This window comes from Vulpes vulpes, chromosome 4, assembly GCF_048418805.1.
Source record: "Vulpes vulpes isolate BD-2025 chromosome 4, VulVul3, whole genome shotgun sequence".
Classification (NCBI taxonomy): domain Eukaryota; kingdom Metazoa; phylum Chordata; class Mammalia; order Carnivora; family Canidae; genus Vulpes; species Vulpes vulpes.
This window is the reverse complement of record NC_132783.1, coordinates 85,105,075-85,133,042: the sequence shown is the minus strand read 5'-3', so window position 1 is coordinate 85,133,042 and position 27,968 is coordinate 85,105,075. Positions and strand designations below refer to the sequence as shown.

Genomic DNA, 27,968 nt, shown 5'->3' with positions numbered 1-27,968 from the left:
AGGCCAAGATTGGCAGGAGAACAGTAAGAGTTCCTTTCTCCTAGACTTTTTTGAGGATTAAGTAATGAAAAGAGCATGCAGTTAGTTGCAGAACTCCGGATCCTGCTTTAAGATTTGGGCTGACAGGAGATCCCCGGATGGCTCTGCGGGTTGGCGCCTGCCTTTGGCCCAGGGCGCGATCCTGGAGTCCGGGGATCGAGTCCCGCGTTGGGCTCCTGGTCTGGAGCCTGCTTGTCCCTCTGCCTGTGTCTCTGCTTCTCTCTCTCTACCTATCATAAATAAAATTTTTAAATCTTAAAAATAAAAAATAAAAAAAAAGATTTGGGCTGACAGCATGAACAGTTGTGTCCCAAACACTCATTGCCAGGGACGCATGGTGAGTAAGACTCGGGATCAGTGTTGTAGGGAGAATTTTGAGTTTCTTTTTTTCTTTTTTTAAAGATTTTATTTATTTATTCATGAAAGACACACAGAAAGAGAGGCAGAGACACAGGCAGAGGGAGAAGCAGGCTCCATGCAGGGAGCTCGACGTAGGACTCCATCCTGGGTCTCCAGTATCACACCCCAGGCTGCAGGCGGCACTAAACCGCTGTGCCACCAGGGCTGCCCGAATTTTGAGTTTCTTGTCTGCTTTGGAGGCCCCAAAGCCTGGTGCTCTGCCTTCCTCACCTCCTGACTCCGAGCAATAGTCTAGAGCTACCCAGTTTCCATATCTCTCACTGTCCCCCAATATCTAGTCTCTCCCTTCTTCCTTTTAGTAGCAGCCACCAGCGAGCATCAGCTGAAGATGCGACTCTCCAACTAGAGACTTCATTTCCCAGACTCCCTTGCAGCTGGGCGTGGTCCTCTAAGCCCCAACCAATGGGATGTGAGAGGAAGTGATGTGTGTCCTGAGAAGGGAGAGGCTTGCCCTCCCGTTTCCCCGCCCCTTCCGGGAATCTCCCAGGAGGACCGGCAGAGTCTCCTTCCGCCGGGCGGGTGAGGACTGCAGCCTGGGGGTGCGCTGTTGGACGCTGGAGCCATTAGCCACGTGGGCCTATTTATGTTAACTAAAATCAAATAAGATTAAAAACTGGGTTCCTCACTCACTCTGGCCACCTTCACGTGCTCAGCCGACACACATGGCCTGGGGCTACACTGAGCAAGCTCTCGTCATCACCAGAAGCTCCGCTGGACAGCACTGTCCTGGAGGATGCGGAGCCACAAGACAGAAGGAACCTGGGTCCTTGGACCACTTTGAGGAGCAGAGCACCCTGCAGCCTCCCTTCCCCAACTGCCATCACCTTGTATTTTTACAAGAAATAAACCATCTTTGTTTGCCAATGCGGCCAAACAAATATCCTAATAAATACTTTATTTAAAAAATCATTTAGGGGCACTTGGGTGGCTCAGTGGGCTAAGCCTCCAACTCTTGATTTCAGCTCAGGTCATGATCTCAGGCTTGTGGCATTAAGTCCTGAGTTGGGCTCCACGCTCAGTTGAGAGTCTGCCTGAGATTCTCTCTCCCCCCTACCCCCACCCCACCGCTTGTGCTCTCCCTTTCTCTCTCAGACAAGTAAATAAATAAATCTGTTTTTTTAATTAATTTATTTATTTTAGAGAGTGGGAGAGAAACGGAGAGAGAGCACAAGCAAGGAAGAGGGGCAGAGGGAGAAGCAGATTCCCCACTGAGCAGGGAGTCTGACTTTGGGCAGATCCCAGGTCTGTGGGATCCTGACCCCAGCTAAAGGCAGACACTCAAACGACTGAGCCACCCAGGCACCCCTAAATAAATATTTTTTTTAATCATTTAAGTTACCAGAGACAGCTTCTATTGTTTGCAACTAATAATGTTGACTGTTAGAAAAACAAGTAAAACAAGAAAGGAAGAAAGGGGAGTTGCTGTTGTGGTCTGGGGGAGCAGGGAGGGCTTTCTTGGGGGAAATGCTATTTATGCCAAGTCCACTGCTACTCGCTCTGTCCACAGCAATGAAACTGGGGCTAGCTTTTTGGGTCATACAGTGCCCAGGCCAAAGTGGAGTACACAGTGTGAGAAAGAATGGCCCTCCCCCCAGATGGACCTAGACTTATTCAGCCACAGAAAATGGCAGATCCCAGTTCTGAGGCAGAAAATGTGTAAGATGAGCCATGTTATACCCGTTAGCAAGGACTCTCCAAAGACCATGAGGGTACTGTCAAAAGGACTCCGGAGCCACCTGAAGTGCCCCCCTTGGACAAAGATGGGACAAGTAAGGCATTAATAATAAACCTAACTGCAATGGGCTTGAAATGCATCAATATGTTTACATCTATAAGTTCATAATGATACTAAAAGCAAACAAACCCAGGAAAATAATAGGAAACTAACTTGTTCTTTTGAAGACTCATAAATAAAAGTACAAACCCAGACTTTATGCTCCTTTTCTTCTATCAACTATACTCGGTAACCAAATGGTAGGTGAAGAGAACTTTCTCTTTGCTAGCAAAGGAAGAAGGAATGATAGTTTTTGCAGCCCCCTGTGAATTTATGGATCTAGGTATTGAGTATCAGTGGTCCCTAATATCATAAAGAGACGACCAGACATCATGTGTCTCCTGTTGGACGAATATACTACCACAGAGTAGCCTTGCCAAAAAGAAAAGAAAAAAGAAAAAAAGCTAAAACAAAACAAACAAAAACCCTAAATCTGATCAAACCTCTAGATCCAACTTCCAATTTATAGGACATTTAGAGTCCAGAGGAGGTTTGCAATACACACTTAGAAAATTCAGAGTATGGGAAACTCTTCTGAACAACATTCTAGTTTCCTCAACAAATCAACTTCAGGGAAAAACTTAAAAACAGACGAGGCCCTTTTGTATTGAAAAAGACTTAATCAACTAACCACAATTGTGCAGACCTTATTTAGATCCTGACTCTGACAACCTAGATTTTTTTAAGCATGACATTAATGAGATATTTGGAAATTCAGATAATGACCAGATATTTGATGATCTTAAGGAGTTACTATTCTTCTAGGTGTGATAATGGTATTATCAGAGGAATGATGTGATGTGCGGGATTTCCTTCAATATAATCTGGAAAGGACAGAACTATGCGGGAAGGTGGATGGAAGGAAATGGCCATGCACTGATAATTGTTGGGGTTCCTTGTACTCTTCTCTTTCTGCTTGGATATGAAAATTCCTGTTTGACATCTTCGTAAAGACCCCTTTGGTATCTTTATCTGTTTGAGATTTTTCTAAAAATATAAATATTCTTCAATAATTCACCACACATACAATCCCAAGGCACAAACTAAGATGATGGGCCTAAGGAAGAATTTGGTTTCGGCTGCCTTCTCCACCCCACCCACATCCACCTCCCTTTCCACCAGCCCACCCACCGGTCCCAAGCCCACAATCCCAAGCAATTTTATCTCAGGGACCCCAATAACCTTCCCTGCCACTGGGTCCCTTTGCTGTAGTGTAAGTAACTGCTTCATTGAAATACAGTTCACACATCATCCAATTCACCCATTTAAAATGTACAGCTCAGTGGATTTTGGTGTAGTCACAGAACTGTGCGACCATCACCACAGTCAATGTCAGCACATTGCCACTGGGTCCTTATCATGCTCACCTTCCAAAAGTTCTTAATACCTTCAAATCCTACACAGGAAGAAGTGGAGTCTTGTCCTTTCTCTCCCAGGAGAGAAGGAGGCATCTGCCTTTCTGCCAGTTTTCCTGCAATGATACAAGTCCCACGTATCATTTATATTACACACGCACAGACACACACACACACACACACACACACACAGAGTGCCGCCTCGCTGGCCACCCCACCACAGAACGATGGTCCTCCACCCATCGAGGAACCACTCAGTACGAGCAGAGGGCTCGACAGGAACCAGTAGGTCATCCAGAGGTGAAGAAGCAGGAGATGGAGAAATCCTGGCTGGGCGGAGGAGACTAGAGTGGGCTCCTCGCCAGGAGGGGCTGCAGGTGCCCCTGCCCACAGGGCTGGAGGCTGCTCCCCTCTGCCCTCCTCCCAGGCAGGAATGTCCTGTGCCCTCAGCACCCCTTGCCTGTCCTCCCATCTCACTCCTGAGGCCTGCAAATCATGCAGGCCACTAAGCCTGGGCAGTCACACCTTTCAAAGCAGTCGTTTCCTTTATTTGAGGGCAAGAGACATTTCCACTGCGGGCAGGCCATCCAGGAGCCCTTTCTCCTTCCTGTCCTTCCTTCCCAAGGAATCAATCTTCTTAAACTTTATCCTCCCAGAGACCATCTGGATGAAAACCATTCAGGAAACTCGGCTGGGTACTAAGCCTAGAGCTCTCATCCATCTTGCCCTGTCAGAGCCCAGCATCCTGGCCTTAAAGAATCCCTACAGCTGGGGCCACCCTGGGCCTCCTGCACTGGGGGAGCCTTGGAGTCTTCTCCAGCCCTTGCCCTATTGCTAGACCCTTGGTCTCACTCTATGTCTTCCAATTATAATATTCAGAGAAAGGGTGTGGTAGAGTGGGAAAATTCCAAATGGACCCAGGGCTGTAAGCTTTCTCTGCTGTGTGACCTTGGCCAAGCGACCTGACCTCTCCAAGCCTCAGTGTCCTCACCAGTAATGGTAAAAATCAAATCAGATAATGTCCTTTAAATTTATCCTCCTCCTCATTAATTCTGCTTGAGCCTGCTTGCTATTCCTTGGATTTGCCAACCATCCTCCCACCCCACGGCCTTTTCACTTGTTGTTCCCTGTACTTGAAAGCTCTTTCTCTGGAGAGCCATATGCGTGGCCCACTGCCTATAGGTCTCAGCTCGCAATGTTGCCTTGCCAGAGAGGACTTCCTTGACCATACTATCTAAAAGGGACAGTCCTCCCACCCACCATCTCCCTCCTTCTCTATCCTTTATCCTGCTTTAATTTTCTTCAAAGCCTGTAATACTACTTAAGGCATTAGAGAGTGAAGTGTTTATTTTTTTAATTTAAATTCAATTTCCCAACATATAGTATAACACCCAGTGCTTATCACATCACGTGGCCTCCTTAATGCTCATCGCCCAGTTAAAGACCCCTTTCCCCACTAATTAAGGCATTAAAGAGTAAAGTGTTTATTTTATTTATTTATTTTTATTTTTTTTAGTAAAGTGTTTATTGACTACCTATCCTCCTCACGAGAATATAAGTTCAGTGAAGACAAAGACCATGTATGTCTTGTTCCCTCAACAAAACTTAACCAATGGAAGGATAAATGGTGGGTTGCATGAACACATTGCACAGGAGCAGGACCACCATAGGGACTCAGTAAATAGGAGTTATTGTTACTAATTTGGAGGCACTGAGAGTGGCCCACAGGGGGCTGGATTTCTCAGAATGGGTGGGGCTACAGAGAAGAACCCAGAGAACTCCCTGGCCTGAGGAGGATCTTGGGCTCCACCCACAGCCAGCCCTTTCCCCAGTGTCCTCAGGCGCTTGGTCCCGGGCAGGTAGGGGATTTGGAATGTCCTGAGGCAGGACACCTGTCACCCACACCTTGATGGGTGCCCAGAAATGGGGTCAATAGGAGGCTCTTCGTCCCCATAGGGAACCCAAGCATCAGAAGGGACTGGTCACCAGGACCGCATTTGTGATTGACGCCCCCCACCACCACCACTGGCCAGGTAGGGAATCAGGCCAGGCCCAGTTAGAGGAACCAGAGAACATGGTCATGAATCTATCACCCTGAGATCTGAGGCTGGGCTCAGAGTTCTAGAGGAAAGAGCAAATCTGTGCAGAAGGCCCAGGTCCATCACTTTAACTGTGTGATTTCAGGCAAATCACTTAACCTCTCTGAGCCTCAGTCTCCCCCATCTGTCAGGTAGAAATAATAATATCCATCTTAAGATGCTGATAGAAGGATTGTTAAGAATAATATTAGCTAACACTTACTTTGCTCCGTGCCAGCGGTGTCACATTATCTCCTTTGATCCTCAAAACGTCCCTAATGTTAGACATCTGTATTCCTACTTTACAGAGGAAGAAACTGAGGTTCAGAGAGGGTACTGGCCAGCCCCAAACCACACAGCTAGGATGAATCAGGGCAGAGCTGGATTCAAGTGTGCTGGTTGTAAAGCCCTGAGTTCACCACCACCCACAGAAGGCACTTGAGCACCTGGCCAGGCACAAACAAATTCCCAGTCAAGGTGAACTTTCTGCTTCCCTGAGCTTCAGGTCTGGGGGCAGATGAGCCCCACTACAGGGGCTGAAGGGACAGGGAGCCAGATGGCCCTTACGTGGCCAGGTTGAGGCTGCAGCAACAGCCCCCACCCTGGCCCCGCCAAGCACTAGCAGCCTGGGCTGGCTTCAAGCTTCCAGCAGGTTGCAAGGAGCTCCTTCCCCAACACCTCGTCCCCCCAGGAATCAGGCTGGGCTCACCCCCCCCCCCACAGAGGAAGTTCAGCTAGGTCAGGCCTGCCCCTTTCCCACAGCCCCAGAGTGACCCTCCTCAGCTTTGACCCTCACCTCGGGGCTGAGAATCTCCCAAGGTCCCCCGCCCAGGGCCTGCGGGCTTATGCTGCCATTGGTCTCGCGCCTTCTATAGGGGACAACCTAATTCACGCGTGACCCACACCAATAAATCAGGGAGGGGGAGGGGGTTGGGGACATTCATAAATCCATATCAAACAGTCCCCAAATTATGACAGATGACATGGCAGTCATAAAATTGCACAAGCAAAACTCACCAAGTCATTAATTTCATGGCCGTAGAAAATAAACAGACACATTTTTTCGCGGCCCTAATAAATTTTTAAAAACTCAAAGAATGGTCCATCTGCTTCGAATAATTTTTAATTTCCTATTCTGTCTCATTCCCATTAGCTATTCCACTGAGATATTTGCTAAATTCTTTCATTTACCTCCTCCCATCTGTATTCAATTACCCTATTCCCAAATAGAGTGAGTTTTTGTTTCTCCTAAGCGCGGGACAAAATACCCCCGCCTGTACCTTAAAGCAAATGTTATGTGTGTTTTATTATCTGTTAGACCGTATGAGTCATTCTAACTCGATTGCCTGTGTGGAAAGGTTTGGAGAGCAATCTGATTTTGATGTTTTTTGGCTTGGGTGGAAAACACCTGCCCGATTCTCAAAGCTAATCTATTAACGTGGTAAATGCTGTAGCAGATGTTCCTGAGTGAGCGAGGGGCCGCGCTGGGCTGTGACCAGGCCCCGAGTGTCGGGCACACAGTGGAAATGCTCCGAGATCAGAGGCCAGAAACGTCACTGGGGGCCCGAGCTGTCACAGAGTCACCCTTCCTGGCTGCCCCCGGGCTCTGGCCCTCTGGCCACTCCTCGTGGCCTCCCCGGGCCCTCAGCAGCCACTCAAGATAGGACATTTCAGGGTCAGCTGGCTCGCTCCCCTGCCCTCCTGTTTTTTACATAAGGGACACTGAGGTCCAGAGAAGAGATGTGCCTTGCACCAAACCACACAGAATCCTGAAAAAAGACAACATCCCTTTAGGCTGACCCTAATATTCCGCAGACCCTGCAAGTGAGCTGAGACTCATTTCGTGGAGCTGAGATACTGACGGGAGGAGGATTCTGGGAGCACACCTACACCTTCCCACCCTGTGCCTTCCACCCAGGAAAACAAGATCACTGTGGGCCTTTTTAGTCTAAAACTTTTCTATTCTATCTTTCCTCATCCTGCAGGAGTTGGGCCAGGCCTGCAGGAAGTGGGGTGAGGGGCCAAGAGCAAGGCTTTGGCCTTGGATGGGTTGGTCTCAACCCTGTGTGTACATGGGAACTGCAGAGCCCAGGAACATGGATTTCCAGGCCAAGCTGCAGATCTGGTGAGGAATCGGGGTCTCCAAAGATGCACATTGGAGGATCTATGTAGCTGCACTGTGGGTGCCCACACCCCATCACCCCTCATTCAATCCATGCGTGTCAGTGACTGCCTACTATGGGTATGGGCAACACTGCCTGAGAGCTTGCTCTGGCCTGGAATCATGTTCAGTAGACTCTCAAGACAGCCCACAGGTGCCAGGAACCTGACGCCTCCAAGAATATCCCTAAAGTGATGATGAATGGGAGTTGGTGTGCAAATATCCCAGTTCCATCCCCTCTTGAAGGCGACAATTCTGAGATGTGTTCTATACCTGTGGTTCTCAACCAGGTATGATCTTGCCCCTGGGGGACACTGGCAATGTCTGGAGATATCTTGTTGAATGGTTGCTACCTGCATCTAGTTGGTAGAGGCCAGGAGGCCGCTAAACATCCTACAATGCATGGGACAGCGCCACCCCCCCACCAACCTCCAACCAATAATTATCCAGCCCAAAATATAGGTAGTGTGGAGGTTGAGAAACCCTAGTCTATATCCTCTCCCAGAGCTTCCCAATGGAACTAAGCCTCAGATGCCCACATCAATAACCTGCTCACTTAGGCCCATTCTCCCGGCTTTTTTCCCCTCCTTGGCCCACTTCCCCCGCTGTCTATCAGCACTTCCCAGGACCACCTCTCACATAACCACTTTCACTCAAATCTTCATCTCAAGGTCTGCTTCTTGGGGACCCAACCTAAGATCATCCATTACTACAGTCATAGCAACAACCTTGGAAGATTCTCAAAGATCTGGGTTCCTATTTCAGCCATCTATACTCTTACCATATATATTCAGTTCCAGTGACACACTGATGTGGTCACCTAAGGATACACGTATGAGGGCACACCAGATCATCCTGGCCAGGAGGCCTTTTGGTCCTATTCCAGTGGACCAGCTGATTGGAGCTGTGTTAACCCTGAAAAGTGACATTAGACTTGAGTACCAATTCAATATAATCACCTACCAGAATCTCAGCTGACTTTTTTATAGAAATGGATGAGGGGCACCTGGGTGGCTCACTTGGTTAGGCGCCAGACTCTTGATTTCAGCTCAGGTCTGCACTCAGTGGGGAGTCTGCTTCGGATTTTCTCTCTCTCCCTCTCCCTTTTCCCCTCCCCAGCTTAAATAAATAAATCTTTTTTTTAAAAAAGTGGATGAACTGATTCTAAAATTCATATGGAATTACAAGTGACCAGAACTAGCCAAAACAATATTGAAAAAGGAAAGAGTAGAAAGATTCATACTTCCTGATTTCAAAACTTGCCACAAAGCAACAGTAATCAAGATGGTAGAGTATTGATGCAAAGATAGATACGTAAATGGATAAAGTAAGATTGAGAGCATATAAACACCCATATACTGTGGTCAACTAACTTTTTTTTCTTAATGTAGCCTGTATGCCCTGTGTGGAGTCCAATGCAGGGCTTGAACTCACAACTTTGAGTTCAAGACCTGAGTGAGATCAAGAGTTAGACAATTAACTGACTGAGCCACCCAAGCATCCCTCAACTGACTGTCAATAAGGGTGTCAAGACCATTCAATGGAGAATCTTCAACAGGACGGCTGGATGTCCACTTGCAAAAGAATGAAGTTGACTCCTTACCTCATGGCTATACAAATATTAACTCAAGATGCATCAAAGACCTTCGGCCATCAGAAAGGATGAATACCCACCATTTACTTCGACATGGATGGAACTGGAGGGTGTTATGCTGAGTGAAATAAGTCAATCGGAGAAAGACAATCATCTTATGGTTTCACTCATATGTGGAAGATAAGAACTAGTGAAATTGACTATAAGGAAAAGGAGAGAAAGTGAGTAGGGAAAAATTAGAGAGGGAGACAAACTATGAGAGACTCCTGACTCGGGGAGATAAACAAAGGGTTGCAGAAGGGGAGGCAGCTGGGAGGATGGGGTAACTTGGTGACAGGCATTAAGGAGGCACATGATGGGATGAGCACTGGGTGTTATATGTTGGCAAATTGAATTTTTTAAAGATTTTATTTATTTATTCATGAGAGACACACACAGAGAGAGGCAGAGACATAGGCAGAGGAGCTTGATGTGGGACTTGATCTCAGGATCCCAGCATCATGCCCTGAACCAAAGGCAGGCGCTCAACTGCTGAACCACCCAGGTGTCCCAGGCAAATTGAATTTAAATAACATATATTTTTAAAAGATGGATCAAGGCAGCCTGGGTGGCCCACCGGTTTAGCGCCTGCTTCAGCCCAGGGCGTGATCCTGGAGACCCAAGATCGAGTCCCACGTCGGGCTCCCTGCATGGAGCCTGCTTCTCCCTCTGCCTGTGTCTCTGCCTTTCTCTCTCTCTGTGTGTGTGTGTTTCTCATGAATAAATAAATAAAATCTTGGGATCCCTGGGTGGCGCAGCGGTTTGGCGCCTGCCTTTGGCCCAGGGCACGATCCTGGAGACCCGGGATCGAGTCCACGTCGGGCTCCCTGCATGGAGCCTGCTTCTCTCTCTGCCTGTGTCTCTGCCCCTCTCTCTCTCTCTCTGTGCGACTATCATAAATAAATTTTAAAAAATTAAAAAAAATAAAATCTTTAAAAAAATAAAAGATGGATCAAAGACTTAAATGTAAGGGCTAAAACTATAAAACTCTTAGGAGAAAACATAGGAGTAAATCTCCATGATCTTGCATTTGGGAAAGTATTTTTAGATATGACCCCAAAAGTTTGAATAATAAAAGAAACAATAGTTAAACTGGACTTCATCAAAATTGAAATATTTGTGCTTCTAAGGACACCATCAATAAAGTGAAAAGACAACCGAGGGAGTAGGAGAAAATATTTGCAAACCATGTATCTGACAAGGAATTTGTATTATCAGGTTATCTATGAATTTAGAACTACTATTTTCTCCTGGTGAATTTTAATCTTACATATTTTTTTTCTCGAAAGATTTTATTTATTTATTATTTGAGAGAGAGAGAGAGAGTTGAGGGGGAAGGGCAGGAGAGGGAGAAACCCAAGCCGACTCCACGCTGAGCTCAGAGCTTGGGGTGGGGCTCCAGCCCATACCCCCAGATCATGACCTGAGATCACAAGCTGAGCCAAAACCAAGAGGGACACCTGACTGACCGAACTACCCATGCACCCCCATACTGACCTTTTATTATCACCATACCTTCTATAGCCTTTTTGCCTTAAATCTATTTTGTCTGATAGTAATATAACTACACCAATTTTCTTTTGGTTAGTATTTTTCTCATCTTCTTTCACCATTCTACTTATAATTTTTTAAAAATCTGTCCTCATGTTTTAGATGTATCTCATGTAAGCAGCATTTGGCTATTCTTTTTAAAATCCAATCTCACAGTCTATGCATTTTAACTGAAGAGTTCAGTCTATTTATATTTATAAAGATTCCATACCATTCCAAGTATATTTGGCTTTATATCTGTGATCTTATTTGGTATTTGTGGTTGTGGGTTTGTGTTTTTTTTTTTTTTTAAGATTTTATTTATTTATTTGACAGAGAGAGAACGAGAGAGCACAAGCAGGGGGAGCGGCAGAGAAACCTGATGGTGGGGCTCAATCCCAGGACCCCCAGGATCTCGACCTGAGCCAAAGGCAGACACTTAACCAACTTGAGCCACCCAGGTGACCTTGGTTTGTTGGGGTTTTTATGATTTGTCCTGCTTCCTAAGGGCTTCTTTTCATCCTCTTTGTTGCATTGTTTTGAATTAAAGTTTTTTACTCCATTTTTCCCCCTAGCTACTAGTGTGGAAGAGAGGCATTCTACTTTATTTTCAATATTTTTTTTTTAAGTAATCTCTCCCCCTAGTGTGGGACTTGAACTTACAACCCAGAGATCAAGAGTCGCTATTCACCAACTGAGCCAGCCAGCTGCCCCACTACTTATTTCTTTATTGGTGACTTGGCATTTTGAAATGATTACCTAACTTAATATAGTCTAAAGTGAATCAGTATCTTACCCTTCTCCTGAACAATGCAAAGTACTTTAAAAGCTTTAATCCCATTTATTTAAGGTCCAGGCTTTTAGTTCCATCTCCTGTTTAACCCCACAGAATAGGCATTGTTTTTTGGACAATCGGTGTGTTTGTTTAGATTTACCCACATTTTTATTATTTTCTCAATTCAAATCGCTTCTTGTATATCAGACCTACTTCCTGAGACCATTTTTCTTCTCAAGTTTGTCCTTTGATGGAGGGGAGGGGGAGTCTGTTGTTTATAAATTCTCTCCGTTTTAGTATGGATGAAATGTCTTTATTTCTGCCCTTATTCCTGTGTTTCGCATTTTTACTGAGATGATTCATGTACCATAACACTTGCCCTTTGAAAGTGTACGATTCAGTGGTTTTAGTATACTTAGTTTTACGAATATCCCATGATCTAATTCCAGAACATTTCATCACCCAAAACAGAAACCCCATACCCATTAGCTGTCACCACCTTCCCCCCACCCCAATGTCTGGCAGCCATGTATCTGTCTTGTTCTATGGATTTGCTTATTCTGCATGTTTCATATCAGTGAAATCATAGAATTTGTGGCCTTTTGTGGCTGGCTTCTTTTGCTTAGCCCAGTGTCTCCACGGTTCATCCTGCTTGTCACCTGCATCAGAACTTCATTCCTTTTTATGGCACTCTTACTATATGGATATACTATATTTGTTTATCCATTTCTAAACTGGTGGACATTTGGATTATTTCCACTTTTCCACGATTATGAATAATACTGCTACAAAAATTCATGTACAAGCTTTCGTGTGGACATATATTTTCAATTCTCTTGAGTATATACCCAAGATCTATACTTATTTTTTTCCCTTTTTTTTTTTTGAGAGGGAGAGTATGCAGGCAGGGGGAGGGGCAGGAGAGGTAGAAACTTAAGCAGGCTCCATGTCCAGTGTGGAGCCTGACTTGGGGCTCAATCTCATGACCTGAGCCAAAATCAAGAGTCAGATGCTTAACCGACTGAGTCACCCAGGCGACCCTTAATTTCTTAAAAGAAATTTGGTTGGTTACCTGCCTGGGTGGCTCAGTTGGATAAAAATCTGCCTTCAGTTCAGGTCATGATCCTGAGGTCCTGGGATTGAGCCCCATATCAGGCTCCCTGCTCAGTGGGAAGCCTGCTTCTTCCTCTCCTTCTGCCGCTCCCCCTGCTTGTCCTCTCTCGCTCCCTCTCGGTCAAATAAATAAAATCTTTTTTAAAAAAGAGAGAAATTATTTCAGTCTTATCAGGAATTGACGTATATCATCTTTGCTTGGTATGATTTTTTTTAAGCCCTTTAAATCCACTCCTCTTAAAAAAAATAAAAATTAAAAAAAATCCACTCCTCTTCTATCTTTCATTGTTACTATTGATACTATTGTGACTAATCAGCCATTAGTTTAATTTCTTCTAATTATGGAACAACAAAAATTTTTCTTGATGGTACTTTAAAGATCTTCCCCTTGTCTTTGGCATTCCTCAATTCAACTATGATGTATCTGTGTATGGATTTATTTTTATTTATCCTGTTTGGGATTTATCAGAATTCTCGTATTTGAGGACTCATTTTTTTTAATGTTTTTACAAATATTTTTCTTATTTCAATGAAGCTGGTACAGACATGACCATTTAAAACCCATATCCCCAAAAGTACAAATAAGAGAGCAGTGTTCTGTTGAATACATTTCCGCATGAATAACTTCGTTAAATGCTAATAACTTCATTTAATGCTAATGAAAATTAGAACTTTTCTGCATCTTCTGACAAGACTTTTCTTTCACCTTAAAATGCTTTCTCTTCAGTGAAACCATCTTTGGAGTTAGTCATTATTCTCACCATCTGTGTCATCTTGACTCCAGCCTGATATTTTTCTTCTTCTGGTCCAGATCCTCAAATTTTAAAAGTAGCTTCAGAGAATCCCTGGGTGGCTCAGCAGTTTAGCGCCTGCCTTTGGCCCAGGGCGTGATTCTGCAGTCCCGGGATCAAGTCCCACATCAAGCTCCCTGCATGGAGCCTGCTTCTCCCTCTGCCTGCGTCTCTGCCTCTCTCTCTGTGTGTCTTTCATGAATAATAATAATAAAAAAAAAGTAGCTTCAAATTAAGGAAAAGTCATTTTTCCACAATTCAGTTCTCTGAAAAACTTCCATCTCCCACTGAAAGTCATAGTCCAGGAATGAAGCAACCATGTGCCAGAACTTCAAGGCCGATGGGAGACTCATTATGAACACTTGCATTGTCAATCTTATTTATCACAAGCCTGAAAATGCAATCCTGAAAAAGGTGGCCTCTCTGTGCACACATGTAATTTTTTAAAAGGAGAGGGAGGGGCATCTGGGTGGCTCAGTGTCTGAGCATCTGCCTTTGGTTCAGGTCATGATCCCAGGGTCCCGGGATTGAGTCCCACATCGGGCTCTCCACAGGGAAACTGCTTCTCCCTCTGCCTATATCTCTGCCTCTTTCTCCATGTCTCTCATGAATAAATAAATAAAGCATTTTGAAATAAAATAAAATAAAAATAAAAAGGAGAGGGCAATATGAAGGGGGCTGAGGTTTGTTCATCAAAAATCAGCAAACTGAAAACAAATGATAATGAATAATGGGCATGGGAATTCAAATCACCAGATGTTTAAAGACATGGGGCGCCAGTTTTCAATTCCATATTGAATACCACATTACAGAAGAACTGTTTTTTAAAAATAAAAAAGAATTGAGAGTAAAGGGGAGGAAAAGGAATATCTAAATCATTAAAAGATCCCATTTGTTCCTGATAAGCTTCAATCATATTTTCTCTCCATTCCCAGTTTTTTGACAGCATGATTGTCAGCAATTCTCTGACCTTCAAAGAGAAACCTGCATGAATTCTCTGGAACTCCCTGTCTTTGACAGTACAATTCTTCAAGTTTCTGGGGTTGTGTTGTCATTTTCACCTGGAAGTAAATCTCACTGCTATCCTGTCCAACGACTTTGAGTTCTTGTCCCGCAGGTCCTCTGTGGAAGGTTTTGCCTCCTGGTCAGACAAGGTGACAGTGGCTTCACGCAGGGTCTCCACATGGCAGCAGGCTCAGGTTGGCAGAACCTTCCAACCTTGGTGGTTTACAGATGCCTCTCCTCCCCACAGTGCACCACGTGGCTCAAGGGATTTTCATGCCGCCTCACTTCCCAAGGATTCATGGTTTTTTAATTATCATGGAAAATTCTCAGCTACTACCTCTTTGAACATTGGTTCACTCCCGTGATTCCTAGAATTGCTTTCCAAAAAAGCTGACCAGACATATCTTAGAGCTTTTCATTCTGTCTTCCATGTCTCTTAACCTCTTTTCCATATTTTCCATTTTTCTTTCTGTGCTGAATGACGCATAGTGTTTTCAGATCTGTCCTCCAGTGTGCTAATTCCCTCTCCAGCTGTGTCTATTCTCTTTAACTGATCCATTGAGTTTTTCATTTCAAATGTGATACACGTGAACTTCTAGAACCTCTGCTTTTCAAACCTATCTGGTCGTTTTTAGAATCCCTTGCTTCTTTCTTATGCCACAGAAGCCCAGAGTGTGGAAGCTGTGAGCTGGCCAGTGAGGTAAGTCATAGGGGGCACAGCAGCCACAGCAACCACTTTTTCCCCTGGTCTCACATTTCCAATTTGTTCCTGGCCTCTCAAAACTCCTTTATTTCCTTACAGGCTCTTTTATTAACTGAAAAGAATTTCAAAAACATATTTCCCAGCATCATTAGATGTTTCGTAGCTGACATATCTGCAAAAGCCTTTAATCCTCATATAGATTTTAAATCCTTTTGTTCCTTTTCCAACACCCATGTTTTCAGAAAATAAGCACCTACTATGTGCCAAGAACTGTGCTGGGGATTCAGGGCAGAACAAGACAGAGACTGTCCCGGCCCTCAGAGTTGCTTATGGTCTATAGAGAAGCCAAACACCTAATCAGACATCTGCACCCACTGTTAATCAACATGCTCTGATGGGGGAGGCATTAGGCAAGAGGACCATGCTGAGATACACAGGAGCCAGAAATACTCTAATAATCAAGTTGATTCTTTTTAGATAAATACTCAACATTTATTTAAGGGACTAGTAATACCTTACAAAGCAAAACTCAAGCTCTTTTCCTGCATTAGAAGGCACTAGGCAAGCTGCCTATTATTAAAGACACACGTTATGAGAACATGCATCTTTTGGGGAGAGGATCTAGCTCTACCCCAACTCCAACCTACTTAGAAAATCAATTACTCCAACCACATACATCTTGGAAGGACGGTCTGGTAAATTCTTCCATTTCCTTACATTTCTTTTCTTTTTTTTTTTTTTTTCCTAATTTATTTGACAGAGAGAGCACGAGTAGGGACAGAGGCAGAGGGAGAAGCAGACTCCCTGCTGAACCCCAATGTGGGGCTCCATCCCAGGACCCCGGAATCATGACCTGAGCTAAAGGCAGACATTTGACTGACTGAACCCCTCTCCTTACATTTCTACTGATGTGTCTGCTGCTTCCTTAGCCATCCCTTAGTTCTGGTGTGCGGAGTAACTACAGCTGTATTACGGCACTCCAAACAGTAGCTTAAAACAGCCATGTGTTGTGGGTTGAATTATGTCCCCAACAAAGATATGTTGAAGTCCTAACCCTCGGTACTTTAAAACGCAAAGTACTTTCTCTTACTTGAAAAAGAGAATCACTGCTCATGCAATTAGTTAGGGTGAGGTTGTGCTGAGGGCAGGTGGGCCTCTAATCAAATATGAATATGTTTCTGGTTTGTTACCTAGCTTGTGGTCATTTGTCATCTAGGTAGCCCTAGGAAACTCATACATGATCATTTTTTCTGCTTATGAATCTGAAGGTTGCCTGGACTCCCGGCAGTTCCCACTGTGGGTCTGTCATGTGTTGGTGGCCAGGGTTGCGGTCATCTCAAAGGCTCCTTACCCACATGTCTGGCATCTGGGCTGGGAAGTCTCAAACAGCTGGCGCTGGACGTGTTGAGCCCCCTCGGGCACTTCTCTCCCCTGGCAGCCTTGGGGTAGATGGGTCCAAGCACAGTGCACTCCCTTTTCTCCACCAGGCCTCTGATCTCCAGCAGAGGCTGACCAAAGGTCTGTCCAAGCTCCCGTCACCCTCCTCTCCAGTCCTGCCTCCACCTTCAGAGCAGCAACCAAGACCATCAGACCGGCATACTCATTTGCTGAGCCTCTGCTACAGTTCGGTACTGCACCGTCTGTCCCTGCCAGCCTCCTTACGGGGGAGGTGTTCTGGTCTACTCTGTCCTAGGGTGAAGAAGATAATGCTGGAGGAGCAAGGAACACACAAGTCTGTGCCTGGGCTGAGATTCGCTGTCATGTTTGTCTGAACCTTTGTCTCTAAAACCTAGATCCTTGTCTTCTCCCTTCCTCCTACACTCCCCCTACTCTCCCTCGCCCTCTCCACCTATCTTTGTGTCTCTAGGCTCCTTCTCTCTGTTGCTGTAACCCCCCACAAGGGTCTAGGACTATTTAGAAGCCAGATTATCTCCAAAATGGGTTTGACCTTCTCTTTAGTTGTTGGTACCAGAATCTGGCCACGGTTGTTAGGGAAACTCCACGAAGGAATGACCAGCGGCTACCTGCTGCCTCCTTCTCTCCACCCCACAAGGGACCTTTCCCAGGTCTCTAAGCTGAGACCCAGGGTGGGATGGATGGGGGAGGGAATGACCAAAAACTGGAATGAGAAGGGGGGGGAATTATTCCCAGCAATCACACTACGATAAGACACATATGGCAGAGGAGACAGGAACTAAACCCTTATCAATAGTCAAAATTCCTCCAAACCTGAAAGTTCCAGCCCAAAAGAATGCTGCCACTTGCCAGCCATGTGACCTTCATTATGTCCCTTGACCTCGCTGAGCTAATAACAATCCCTAATTTAAAAGACTGTTATGATTTACGGTTGATTTGCTTGGAATGCTTTGGGCTGCAAATAACACAAAAGTCAACCAAGATTTCCTTGAGCAATAAAGATACTTAATTCTTTCACACACTGAGATTCTAGAGGTAGGTGTTTTTAGGATTTGTGCAATAATTCAGAATGCCATTGAAAACGAGTTTCTATATTTCTGTTCCCCATCCCTACTACCTTGCTGTTTACATCTCATACTGTTTCCCCATGGTTCAAAGACAGCTGCTGCAGCTCCAGACATCATGTACCACATTTAAAAGGCAGGGCTGAGGGATCCCTGGGTGGCGCAGCGGTTTGGCGCCTGCCTTTGGCCCAGGGCACGATCCTGGAGACCCGGGATCGAATCCCACGTCGGGCTCCCGGTGCATGGAGCCTGCTTCTCCCTCTGCCTGTGTCTCTGCCTCTCTCTCTCTCTCTGTGACTATCATAAATAAATAAAAATTAAAAAAAAAAAAAAGGCAGGGCTGAAAAAAAACAAAATATAAAATAAAATAAAAGGCAAGGTGGGGGGGGAGGAGAGGCTATGAATAACAAACACCCCTTCAGGCACTGGACTCTATCGCAGATGACCTAAGGAGCCCATCTTGAGATCTCAACTCTGACCTGCAGCATGATCTCCTAATGTGAAACTCCTGCTCATCTCAAGATGCTTTTGCATCTTAAAAGTTCAGAGAATAAGGGAAAGGAGGGAAACTGAGTGGGGAAAAATTAGAGAAGAAGACAAACCATGAGAGACTCCTAACTCTGGGAAACAAAGGGTTGCGGAAGAGGAGGAGGGTGGGGGGTTGGGGTGACTGGGTGATGGGCACTGCTGGGGGCACTTGATGGGATGATCACCGGATGTTATACTCTATGTTGGCAAATGGAATTTAAATAAAATATTTTTTTAAAATCCAGAGAAAAGGTGATGCTCCAATGGTAGGGCTCCACGCACATGTGGAGAGAGGTAGGGGCGGGGGATGGCTTCTCGACATCTTGGCTTATATCGCAGACCTCAGGCTGGAAGGGACCAGAGAGAACAAACATACTGAGGATGAGGAAACTGAGGCTCGGGCTGGAGGAGTGATTTCCTCGTCATCGTGGCACAGCAGGGCCAGGGTCAGCACCCAGAATTCCTGGCTCTGAGCCCCTCTCAGCACTGGGGGGGGGAGGGGACCTCAGCAGGGAGGGCTTGGACCAGGAAATGCAGGGTGTCTTAGTTTGGCTCCCCAGAAGCTGAGCCAGAATCAGGTATCCCGGTTTCCTGGGAGAGGCTCTGAGAAGGGGGGTGGGAGGACCGCTGGGAAGGGCCAAAGTCCAGCTGCAGCCTGGCCCTGAACCGCATCACAGCCTCCCCTTGCAGCGTCAGGTGGCCCCTGACACACACACACACACACACACACACACACACACACACACACACATGTTGCTTGCCCAACATCTCTGTGCTTCAGCTTTCTCATCTGTAAGATGGAGATAAAAATTATACCTCACCCCCCACAGGGTTCATCTGTGGACTAAGCAAACATGAAGTTGTGAGAAGTAGCTGGCACGCAGTTAAGTGCTGTGTAAGAATCAGCAGTACACATCTAGGGGGATTCCCTAAGTAGCTCAGGGACCTGGGCTCCCTAAACATCTCCCAAAGCTTCATCTCTGTTTGATTTTTTCCCCCCCAAGGTGACTGTGCTCTCAGGGCAGCAAAGCTAACAGTGTTCTGAGCATCAGCCATGACGGGGACAGCTTTGCCTCAAGGGAGAGGATCCCCATCTGAGCCAACAGAAGCGGGTGGCAGAGACTGGGCCCCCGTGTGGCCCTCGGAAGAGGGACTGCTGGCCAGGATGCAGATGAAGTCCGTAGGAAGAGAGACAGAGAACTAAAGCCACACTTACTGGCTCCGCAGCCTGCGCAAATGGGCCTCCTTGCTGGGCCTCTGGGGAGGGCATTCAATCAGGGGTCCCTGCTCCCGGGCCAGCAGGACGGGGCCCAGCACAAAATGCAAGCGAAATGCGTTGGGTCTGAGGCAGCAGGGAGCAGTGGGGACCAGGGCCAGGGCACGCAACCCTTGGGGGCAGGAGCGCAGGAGCCCGCCACAACCCCAAAATGCACCTGCTGTTGTCACATCCTCCTCCTCTTCGAAAGAAATGGAAATCAGATCTGAATTCTTTGTGAAGTTTCCTGACTGGTTAGTGTTGGCTCCATCCAAACAAACGAAACACTGATAAAGGCAGACAAACGATGTGCCGGGGCCCCTTCCGGGGCCAGAGGTGAAGGAGCACGGAGAGGTACCCTCGGGCCCCAGGCAGCATTTCCCGGGGTCAGAGGAGGATGGGCTTCTGCTGAGCACAGGGCAGCACGGAGAGGCGGGGCCTAGGAATCTGTCCTTCCGGGGTTCAGAGCAGCAGTGAGGGTGGGCAGAGGCAGAGGGTGGCCTACTGCCTCAAGAAACACTCTGACCATCCCCCCCAGAGCCTCATGTTCTTCCTCGAAGAAACAGAGTGGGGGATCCAGCCTCGGCCTGAGGCAACGACCCTGGCCCACAGGCCCTGGGGACACCCTGGGGCCCTTGGGGCCTGTGTGCAGCTGGGACTGCTGATCCTGATCTTGGGTCTGCCCACGCCCTTGGCCACGTGAGCTCACCGAGCTGCTCCACACAGGTGTAGATGGCCCGCACCTGCCCCGGGCTCTGGCCTGGCCGAGAGCTTTGCTGTGGACACTGGGACATCGGCAGACCTGACCCAGCCGGAGGCTCTAAAACTGCCTGTGGGGTCGGCCTCTTGCACCTGTGCCGTCCACCTGACGACAGCACCCCCAGGCAGCCGATGGCCTCAGAACCCACAACCTGAAGCAGAAGCACGGCAGCTGACCTGCTGACCCAGGAGAGAAAAGCGGATGGTTTTCTTGGAAGCCACTGACACTTGGGACGTTTACACAGCACTCCCGCGGCAGAAACCTGACTATTATGCCCGGAAGACACGGGCCTCCCCAGCCCCAGCCCCAGGTCACTGCACAAACCCCCCCAGCCTGTCTGATCATCATCCACTGTCCCAGAGGCTACTGTGCCCCTGCCCCTGAGGCCAACATAGAGACTCCCCCTGAAGTGGGCAGCCCCCCAGGTTGTAGGCGGCAAGACCTTGGATGAGTCACTTCCCCTAAGAATCATCTGTGGGGTGTGGGTGATCGTGCCCACTTCACCAGGGACTGGGAGGTCTCGAGGAGATGCCACAGGTCTGGGGGGGGGTTTGGAGGGGGCAGGGCTGGTATTTGTACTCACCATTGGGAGGGGAGGGGCTGGGCCTGCCACATGGGACGGGGCACCTCCTGCGAGAAAGCTCACCCCTGAGGAAAATCAGGCCTCACTTTTGGAGGGTGTAATTTTGAGTACAGCGGGGAGTCGGACGCTCCAGGCTGAAAAATAAAAAAGCCAACAGGGTCATCTCAGTACCAACTCTAAACCCCTCCTGGGGGTACAGCCCATGCTATTTGGACACCTGTGTTAGGAATGCTTTTGAACTTTATTATTTTTTTAAAAAAGATTTTATTTATTTATTCATGATAGACATAGAGAGAGAGGCAGAGACACAGGCAGAGGGAAAAGCAGGCTCCATGCCAGCAGCCCAACGTGGGACTTGATCCCGGGACTCTAGGATGATGCCCTGGGCCAAGGGCAGGCGCTGAACTGCTGAGCCACCTGGGGATCCCCTGCTTTTGAGCTTTAAATAAAATAAGATACAGCTGATCATGGCTTAAATACAAAGGGTTCCGGGATCCCTGGGTGGCGCAGCGGTTTGGCGCCTGCCTTTGGCCCAGGGTGCGATCCTGGAGACCCAGGATCGAGTCCCACGTCGGGCTCCCGGTGCATGGAGCCTGCTTCTCCCTCTGCCTGTGTCTCTGCCTCTCTCTCTCTCTCTCTCTCTCTCTGACTATCATGAATTAAAAAAAAAAAAAAAAAAATTTATAAAAAAAAAAAATACAAAGGGTTCCATTTTCTCTTGTAACAAGGAGTCTGGAGGGAAACAGCAGCCAGATAACATCTTCAAGGACCAGCATCCCATCTTTCCCCTTACCCTCTTTACTGTTTGTTTTCTAATGCTTAACATTTTTGCCTCATGACCACAAAAGGGCTGCGGTGGTTCCAAGCATTTCATCTTTACACAACCCTGTTGTTCAAAGTAAGAAGCAGCTAAACAAGAAAAGGGAGGGAAAAGTCCTGAGAGGCATCCCTTCATCGTGGGCCAGAAATGCGCCGCAGGCCATGGTGAGAAAGTGGGTGTCTTCAAAAAAGGACTGTGCTGGTCTTGACAGTCTGGGACTAACCACAGCTCATCCCGAAAGTTGGGCACATCACCTGAGCAACGTCGGGCTCCCGGTGGCAAGGCTGAGGGAGGCAGACGCGCTCGAGCGGACCATCACCAGGACTCTCCACCGCGGACCTGCTAAGCTGCTCTGTGACACCAGCGGGTTTCACTTTGTTGCAAACAACAGAATCCACTTTATTGCAGATGCCCAGTTCTGGGCCCTTGCCAGCCACACACCCCCAGGGCCAGAGAACTGGGTGGGGCTGCAGTCGTGAAACCACGGCCACCACCTTGGCCCATCTCTGGGCAGGGCCTCCACCCAACCGCCCAGGGAGCACCTGCTGGCCAGGCCACCAGTCTCCTTCCCGCAGCCTGCTCGCCCTGCCCCCGCCCCCATGCAGCATGGCCGAGCGGCGGAAGCGGGGTCCCCTGCTTGCAAGGGCATCTGGGAGGTGTGCGCGTTTGTCCTCTTTCAGGGAAGATCCCCCTGTGAAGGCCAGCGTCCTGCTGCGGAGAGGTAAGAGCGCCCAGGGGCTTCACAGAAGGCCGCGTGCAGGCCTCACCATTCGAAGGCTCCTGAGGATCAGCCCAGGTGTCCCACAGAAGCCACGGTGCCCCAGGGGTCACCATGACAGCACCCCCAGTCAGAAACAGGTGACCCCATGAGAGCCACACCTGGGTCATCGGGGCAATGGCAGCTCTGTAGCCTCTCAGCACAGAGGAGGCAGGCGGCGGCTCTCCAGCCTCCCCGGCTCATCCGAGGAGCCCGGAGCCCCGGACTCACAGTCTACGTGTGTCCATCGGGCAGCCTGAAACACCCCCCAGAGCCTGTGGAGCCAGGCCAGTACCCCCCACCCCGAAAGCATAGGTTAGCAGGTGCCATCCTCCCTCCGGGGGGCTTGGCGAACCTCCCCCGCATGCGCCAGACTGCAGGCCGCGAGTTTCCGCAGGGAGAGGCCTACAGAAGGCAGGACCTGGATTTGGGGTCAAAGGTGCCTCAGGCAGCAGCATCTGGGGGGCCAGGCCCACTGCGGGAGGGGAGGGGACGGAGGGCCCAAAGGCAGGAAGAGGATCCCTAGGGGGGCAGGGTGACGCGTCAGCGGGCCCCAACCGACGCCACTTCTGTGCCTTAACCTCCCTGCTCCAGGCTCCCAGTCAGAGGAAACAGCCATCCCTCGGGCCAGATCGCACAGAGATCCAAGACGTACTCAGTCTGGCTGACGCGGTCCTGAGAGAGAAAAAAGTCTAACCCAAATGTTTAAAATCGTGAGGTTTCACATTACCAGCCAGATTTCAACTTTTCTTGAACAATCAGAGGCTCTGGGCACACTGCACCCATCTTCCCATCTGGCAGCACGGGTACAGCCCAGCGGCTGCCGTGCCTCCCGCAGGGCCGTGAGCTTTGGGGGGCCACAGTCCCCACTGCCTCCTCCCGCCTCCCGTCAGATACCCGGGCTGACTGTCACCACTTCCAGGCTCTAATCCCCTAGGCCTGACCTGACTGCGTGACCCTACTCCTCTGCCCCCACCCGCACAGTCCTGGGGGCCGCTGGGGGGGAAGCCCAGCCTGCATGCTGTTAGCCGGAGGGAGAAGCAGAAGTTGGGGTCCCGGGATGGAAATTCAGGGGCCTAGGGGGCTCAGTGGTTGAGCGTCTGCCTTCAGCCCAGGGCGTGATCCTGGGGTCCTGGGATCGAGTCCCACATCAGGCTCCCTGCATGGAGCCTGCTTCTCCCTCTGCCTGTGTCTCTGCCTCTCTCTCTCTCTCTGTCTCATGAATAAATAAATAAATACTTCAAAAAATAAAAAGAGAAAAGAAATTCAGAGGCCTCTTCTAGACCTGTTTTTCCTGGGTGGCTGTTTCCAGCGGCCTGGTTTGGCAACTTAGTGGTCAGGGGTCACACACTCCCCCTCCCAGGTGTGGACCTAGAGGCTCCAAGGGGTACCCACTCTGGTCCTGAGCCTGAGGGTTCCTCGGTGCCTAGTGGGGCATTTGACCTACATGTGACCAAAAGGTCAACTGAGAGCCCGAGGTAGAGACGTTCCCCCCCAGCCCCTCAGCCCCTCGTGCCCCTGGGGGCAGCTGCCCACGTCCACGCGGCTCTGAGCGGAGGTCCAGCTGCCCCCCGGCCACCACCACAGGGGCCCCTCGGAGGAAAAGCCAAACCCACTGTGGTTTCAGGCCCCTGGGAAAGGCGCCGTAGGGCTCCGAAGCGATGCTTTCTCCCTTCTCGTGGGCTGAGACCGCCGAGCTGCAGTGCAAGAGACAAGAAATGAGTAGCAACCGGAGGAGGGAGGTGGAAAAATTAAATTTTGCGTGATCAGCAAGGTTTCAAACAATCGCTCGCCAACTGAAGTGGGTGCCACGTCTATAAGTCATTCTGTTTTATAGACCATTAGGATCTCCAGAGAGAACCTGCATGGAGACCACTGCTTTTTGTTGAAATTAAAATGTCAGAGAAAAAGAAATAGAACAAAACAGGGAATCTGCAATTAATTACCAGGCCATAAAAATTCAATAATCAGGAGGCTGAGCGGCCGTGGGCCCAGAGGTATCAGAGCCAGCGTAACAAGAATGGAATACATTAATCTTTTCAAATTAGTTTTTTAATCTGACGAGGATATATGGTGACATGCTTCCCCTCCCTGCCCCCACCCCCCCCCCCCCCCACTCCAGGGCTCAGCGCCTGAAGCCAGGCTGGGGGAGGGAGGCCGGGGTGTGAGCTGGGGGCCTGCCCAAATCCGGACCCCCACACTGGGGGAGAAAGTGCTGGTCTGCAGCCCAAGCTGGGGGGGGGAGGGGGGGCGCTGCTGGAGGGAGCCCCCCCCCCCCCCCCCCCCCCCCCGAGCGGCCAGGAGAGCACTGCTTGGAGTCTGGTCCCTGCTGGGCCCTGGAGCACGGAGTCAGCAAGAGAGGGGGCGCCCCTGGGCTCGGGTGGCCTCCTGTGGGCCATGGGAATGCTCTCCCAGCCTCGCAGGTGCGCTGCATGCAGCGGGCGCTGCCCAGAAGGCACCTGCGGCTGCTGCGAGGGCGGCTCAGCAGCTCCAACACGCTATTCCGAGCAATTATTTAGCACCTGCTGTATGCTGGGCGCTGGGAGAGGCTCGCGGCCTCAGCCCTTACTCTGGGGAATGAGACTCAGAGGTCAGAGAAACGCAGACTGGGCCACCAGGTGAGAGGGAGGCCACCGGGGCACCGTGGGTCTGACTCAGGCCCCCCGACCCCGCCCCGGGCTCCCAGGGACCCCACCGGCCCGGGCCTCCCCCAGCAGCCTCCGCTCCCGCAGGGCTCCTCCGCTCCGCGCCGCGGCCTCAGCCTCCGCCTCCCCGAACCTCCACCAACCGGCCTCCGCCGTGGCCTCCGGATGCAGCTTCCCGGGGACCCCGGGACCCCAGGCCGGTACAGAGGGCGCTCCGTCCGCGCTCCCCCGCACAACAGCCCCGCAAGCGGACCTCACCTCCCCTTCCATCACTTTCCTCCCCCAAATGTCTCTACTCCAACAGCTGCCATTTACTGAGCACCTACTGTGTGCCCAGCGGTGGGGTCTGGCGGCTCCTACTTTACACAAAGGAAACTGAGGCTGAGAATGATGGCCCCAGCAGCTCCCACCCATGTCTGCCCGGCACCCGGGGCAGGGTTCTAGGCACCTCGTCCCGAGCCCCATCCCCAAGACCTCCCAAGCCCCACCTCGGGTTTTGTCCCCAAACCACGTCCTTCACTCCTTCAACCGGACGGCCTTTGCTCCCGTCCCCCTAGAAGCCCCCCCTACTTCTCCGAGCCCCCGTCACTTCCATCACGGGCTGGCCCGGGAAGGCCGACCGCGGGGGCGGGCGGGGCAAGGCCCGACACCAGGGCCGGGCTGGCGCCGCTCCCCGGGCGGGTCCCGAGCGCGGCCACCGGATGGCGCCCGGGCTGCGCGAGCGCGGCCTGCGGGGAGGCTGTGCGGTCGCCAGGGGGCGCCCGAGACCGCAGCTCGGCGGCAGCGCCCGGACGGGGCGGGGCCTGGAGGGCAGGCGGGTCCCGGAGCGCGCCCGGGAGTCCCCGCCGGGTGGCCCGCGCGTCGCTGCCTCGCGGCCGCACCATGAGCCCGCCCGCGCCCCGGCTCTCCGTGCCGGCCGCGCTGGCCCTGGGCTCGGCCGCGCTGGGCGCCGCCTTCGCCGCCGGCCTCCTCCTGGGTGAGTAGGGCGGGGCCCGTGCCCCCCGCGGGGCCCCCGCAGGACCCCCGCAGGCGGGGCAGGTGCCGGAGCCGAGCCCCCCCCCCCGCGGCTCCAGGCCGGAGCTCGCGACCCAGGCGCTGACCCAGCCCCCCCCCCGCGGCAGGGAGGCGGGGCCACCCGTGGCGATCCCGGCGGGAGCGGCGCCTGCTGCCCCCCGAAGACAGCCCCCTGTGGCGGTACCTGCTGAGCCGCTCCATGCGGGAGCACCCGGCGCTGCGGAGCCTGCGGCTGGTCAGCGGGGCTGGGGCGGGTCGCACGCGGTCGGGTGACCTTGGCGGGGCCGCGGGGCCCGGGGCCGGGCGGGCTGGGCGTCCCCCGAGGTCCCGCCCCGAGGCCCCGCCCCCGGCGCGCACCTGGAGGGGTGGCGAGCCCGGGGAGGAGCCGGGTGGCGGGCGGCGCCGGCGCGACCCTGTCCCCGACCACCGCGACACAGCTGACCCTGGAGCAGCCGCAGGGAGACTCCATGATGACCTGTGAGCAGGCGCAGCTGCTGGCCAACCTGGCGCGCCTCATCAAGGCCAAGAAGGCGCTGGACCTGGGTAGGGCGCACGGCCGGACACCGGGCGGGGGCAGGTGGCCAGGGGGTCCCCGCCCCGGGCCTGAGCCCTCCGCGGCCCCGCCCCCGCCCCAGGCACGTTCACAGGCTACTCCGCCCTTGCGCTGGCCTTGGCGCTGCCCCCGGCCGGGCGCGTGGTGACCTGCGAGGTGAACCCGGGGCCCCCGGAGCTGGGGCGGCCGCTGTGGAGGCAGGTGAGGCGCCCTCGGCCCCTGGCGCCCGGCCACCCCCGCCCCCGGGGAAGGGGCCCGCCGGGCTGACCCCGCCCCTTCCGCAGGCCGAGGAGGAGCACAAGATCGAGCTCCGGCTGAAGCCTGCCCTGGAGACCCTGGGTGAGCATCGCGGCGCGCGGGGCCTGGCACCTCTGCTCCCGTGGGGCCGCCGGGCGGGCGTGGGGCAGTGGCGGGCCTGCTCGGGGCCTGCTCGGGGCCTGCTCCGGGCCTGCGGGCCGGCGGGCCTGGGCGGCGGCTTCTGAGGCCGCGGCGGCGGACTCAGCCGCACCTGCGCCCCCGCCCCCCGCCCCCCGCCAGACGAGCTCCTGGCCGCGGGCGAGGCCGGCACCTTCGACGTGGCCGTGGTGGACGCCGACAAGGAGAACTGCGCCGCCTACTACGAGCGCTGCCTGCAGCTGCTGCGCTCCGGAGGCGTCCTCGCCGTGCTCAGCGTAAGGGCGGCCCCGCCCCGCCCGCGCCCCGCCCCGCGCCCCGCCCCGCGCCCCGCCCCGCGCCCCGCCCCGCGCCCCGCCCCAGGCTGCGGAGCCCCGCCCAGGGCACGCGCCGAGGCCGCTCCCCCGCACGCCGCACCCCCCACGCCGGGCTTCCCCGCCGGGGCCCGCGGTCTCAGCTCTCGCCCCGCCTCTCGCTTAGCCACCTGCTCCCTCGGCCTTGACACCCCCGCCCCGTGCTGCCCCGCCCCTCCGCAGGTCCTGTGGCGCGGGGAGGTGTTACAGCCTCAACCGCGGGACGTCCAAGCCCGGTGTGTGCAAAACCTGAACGAGCGCATCCTGCGGGACGCCAGGGTCCACATCAGCCTCCTGCCTCTGGGCGACGGCCTCACCTTAGCCTTCAAGATCTAGAGAGTGGCCTCAACGGGACCCGGGAACCCCAGACCTCAACTGAGTTTTAAATTCGACAATAAAGTGGGGGCCTGGGACACGAACTTCTGAGCCTCCTTATGTGGCGCTAGAGTG

General features: G+C 51.5%; 2 protein-coding genes across 13 annotated transcripts; one reads left to right on the top strand and one right to left on the bottom strand.

Moving 5' to 3' along the window:
• Positions 1 to 27,457, bottom strand: LOC112924686 (uncharacterized). 11 transcript variants are annotated; one of them, XM_072756314.1, is made up of 9 exons: positions 22,058 to 25,235; positions 20,984 to 21,117; positions 19,819 to 19,927; positions 17,982 to 18,154; positions 16,729 to 17,066; positions 8,609 to 8,742; positions 5,890 to 5,966; positions 3,601 to 3,704; positions 1 to 269 (listed from the first exon to the last, which is right to left on the bottom strand). In XM_072756314.1, the coding sequence occupies exons 2-8, from the start codon at positions 20,984 to 20,986 to the stop codon at positions 3,630 to 3,632; spliced, it is 909 nt and encodes a 302-aa protein (XP_072612415.1). In that variant the 5' UTR covers positions 20,987 to 21,117; positions 22,058 to 25,235; the 3' UTR covers positions 1 to 269; positions 3,601 to 3,629. The 11 variants fall into 11 exon arrangements, 2 of the variants coding, with proteins under 2 accessions (XP_072612415.1, XP_072612414.1); XR_012001123.1 differs by lacking the exons at positions 1 to 269; positions 3,601 to 3,704; positions 5,890 to 5,966; positions 8,609 to 8,742 and adding exons at positions 20,350 to 20,576; positions 27,341 to 27,457 and having other exon boundaries at positions 13,356 to 17,066; positions 19,819 to 20,087; positions 22,058 to 22,583; positions 22,683 to 23,235; positions 24,177 to 24,257; XR_012001124.1 differs by lacking the exons at positions 1 to 269; positions 3,601 to 3,704; positions 5,890 to 5,966; positions 8,609 to 8,742 and adding exons at positions 20,350 to 20,576; positions 27,341 to 27,457 and having other exon boundaries at positions 13,356 to 17,066; positions 22,058 to 22,583; positions 22,683 to 23,235; positions 24,177 to 24,257.
• Positions 25,235 to 27,937, top strand: COMTD1 (catechol-O-methyltransferase domain containing 1). Of its 2 annotated transcripts, XM_072756316.1 has the most exons (7): positions 25,235 to 26,181; positions 26,327 to 26,454; positions 26,657 to 26,762; positions 26,855 to 26,973; positions 27,057 to 27,111; positions 27,310 to 27,443; positions 27,702 to 27,937. In XM_072756316.1, exons 1-7 carry the CDS (start codon positions 26,088 to 26,090, stop codon positions 27,852 to 27,854), a joined length of 789 nt encoding a protein of 262 aa, XP_072612417.1. In that variant the 5' UTR covers positions 25,235 to 26,087; the 3' UTR covers positions 27,855 to 27,937. The 2 variants fall into 2 exon arrangements, with proteins under 2 accessions (XP_072612417.1, XP_072612418.1); XM_072756317.1 differs by lacking the exon at positions 26,855 to 26,973.
• Positions 27,938 to 27,968: the final 31 nt, after the last annotated feature.

Excerpts from the sequence above, each read along its gene's own strand:
- LOC112924686 (XM_072756313.1), bottom strand. Across the intron at positions 8,743-16,728 it reads CCCAGATGCCAGACATGTGG|GGTTAACACAGCTCCAATCA; the intron begins GTAAGGAGCCTT and ends GTCACTTTTCAG. Across the intron at positions 3,705-8,608 it reads ACTGGAACTGAATATATATG|GAAAACTGGCAGAAAGGCAG; the intron begins GTAAGAGTATAG and ends GTATCATTGCAG.
- COMTD1 (XM_072756316.1), top strand. The coding sequence starts at position 26,088 with ATGAGCCCGCCCGCGCCCCGGCTCTCCGTGCCGGCCGCGCTGGCCCTG. Across the intron at positions 26,182-26,326 it reads CGCCGCCGGCCTCCTCCTGG|GGAGGCGGGGCCACCCGTGG; the intron begins GTGAGTAGGGCG and ends CCCCCGCGGCAG. Across the intron at positions 27,112-27,309 it reads GCCTGCCCTGGAGACCCTGG|ACGAGCTCCTGGCCGCGGGC; the intron begins GTGAGCATCGCG and ends GCCCCCCGCCAG.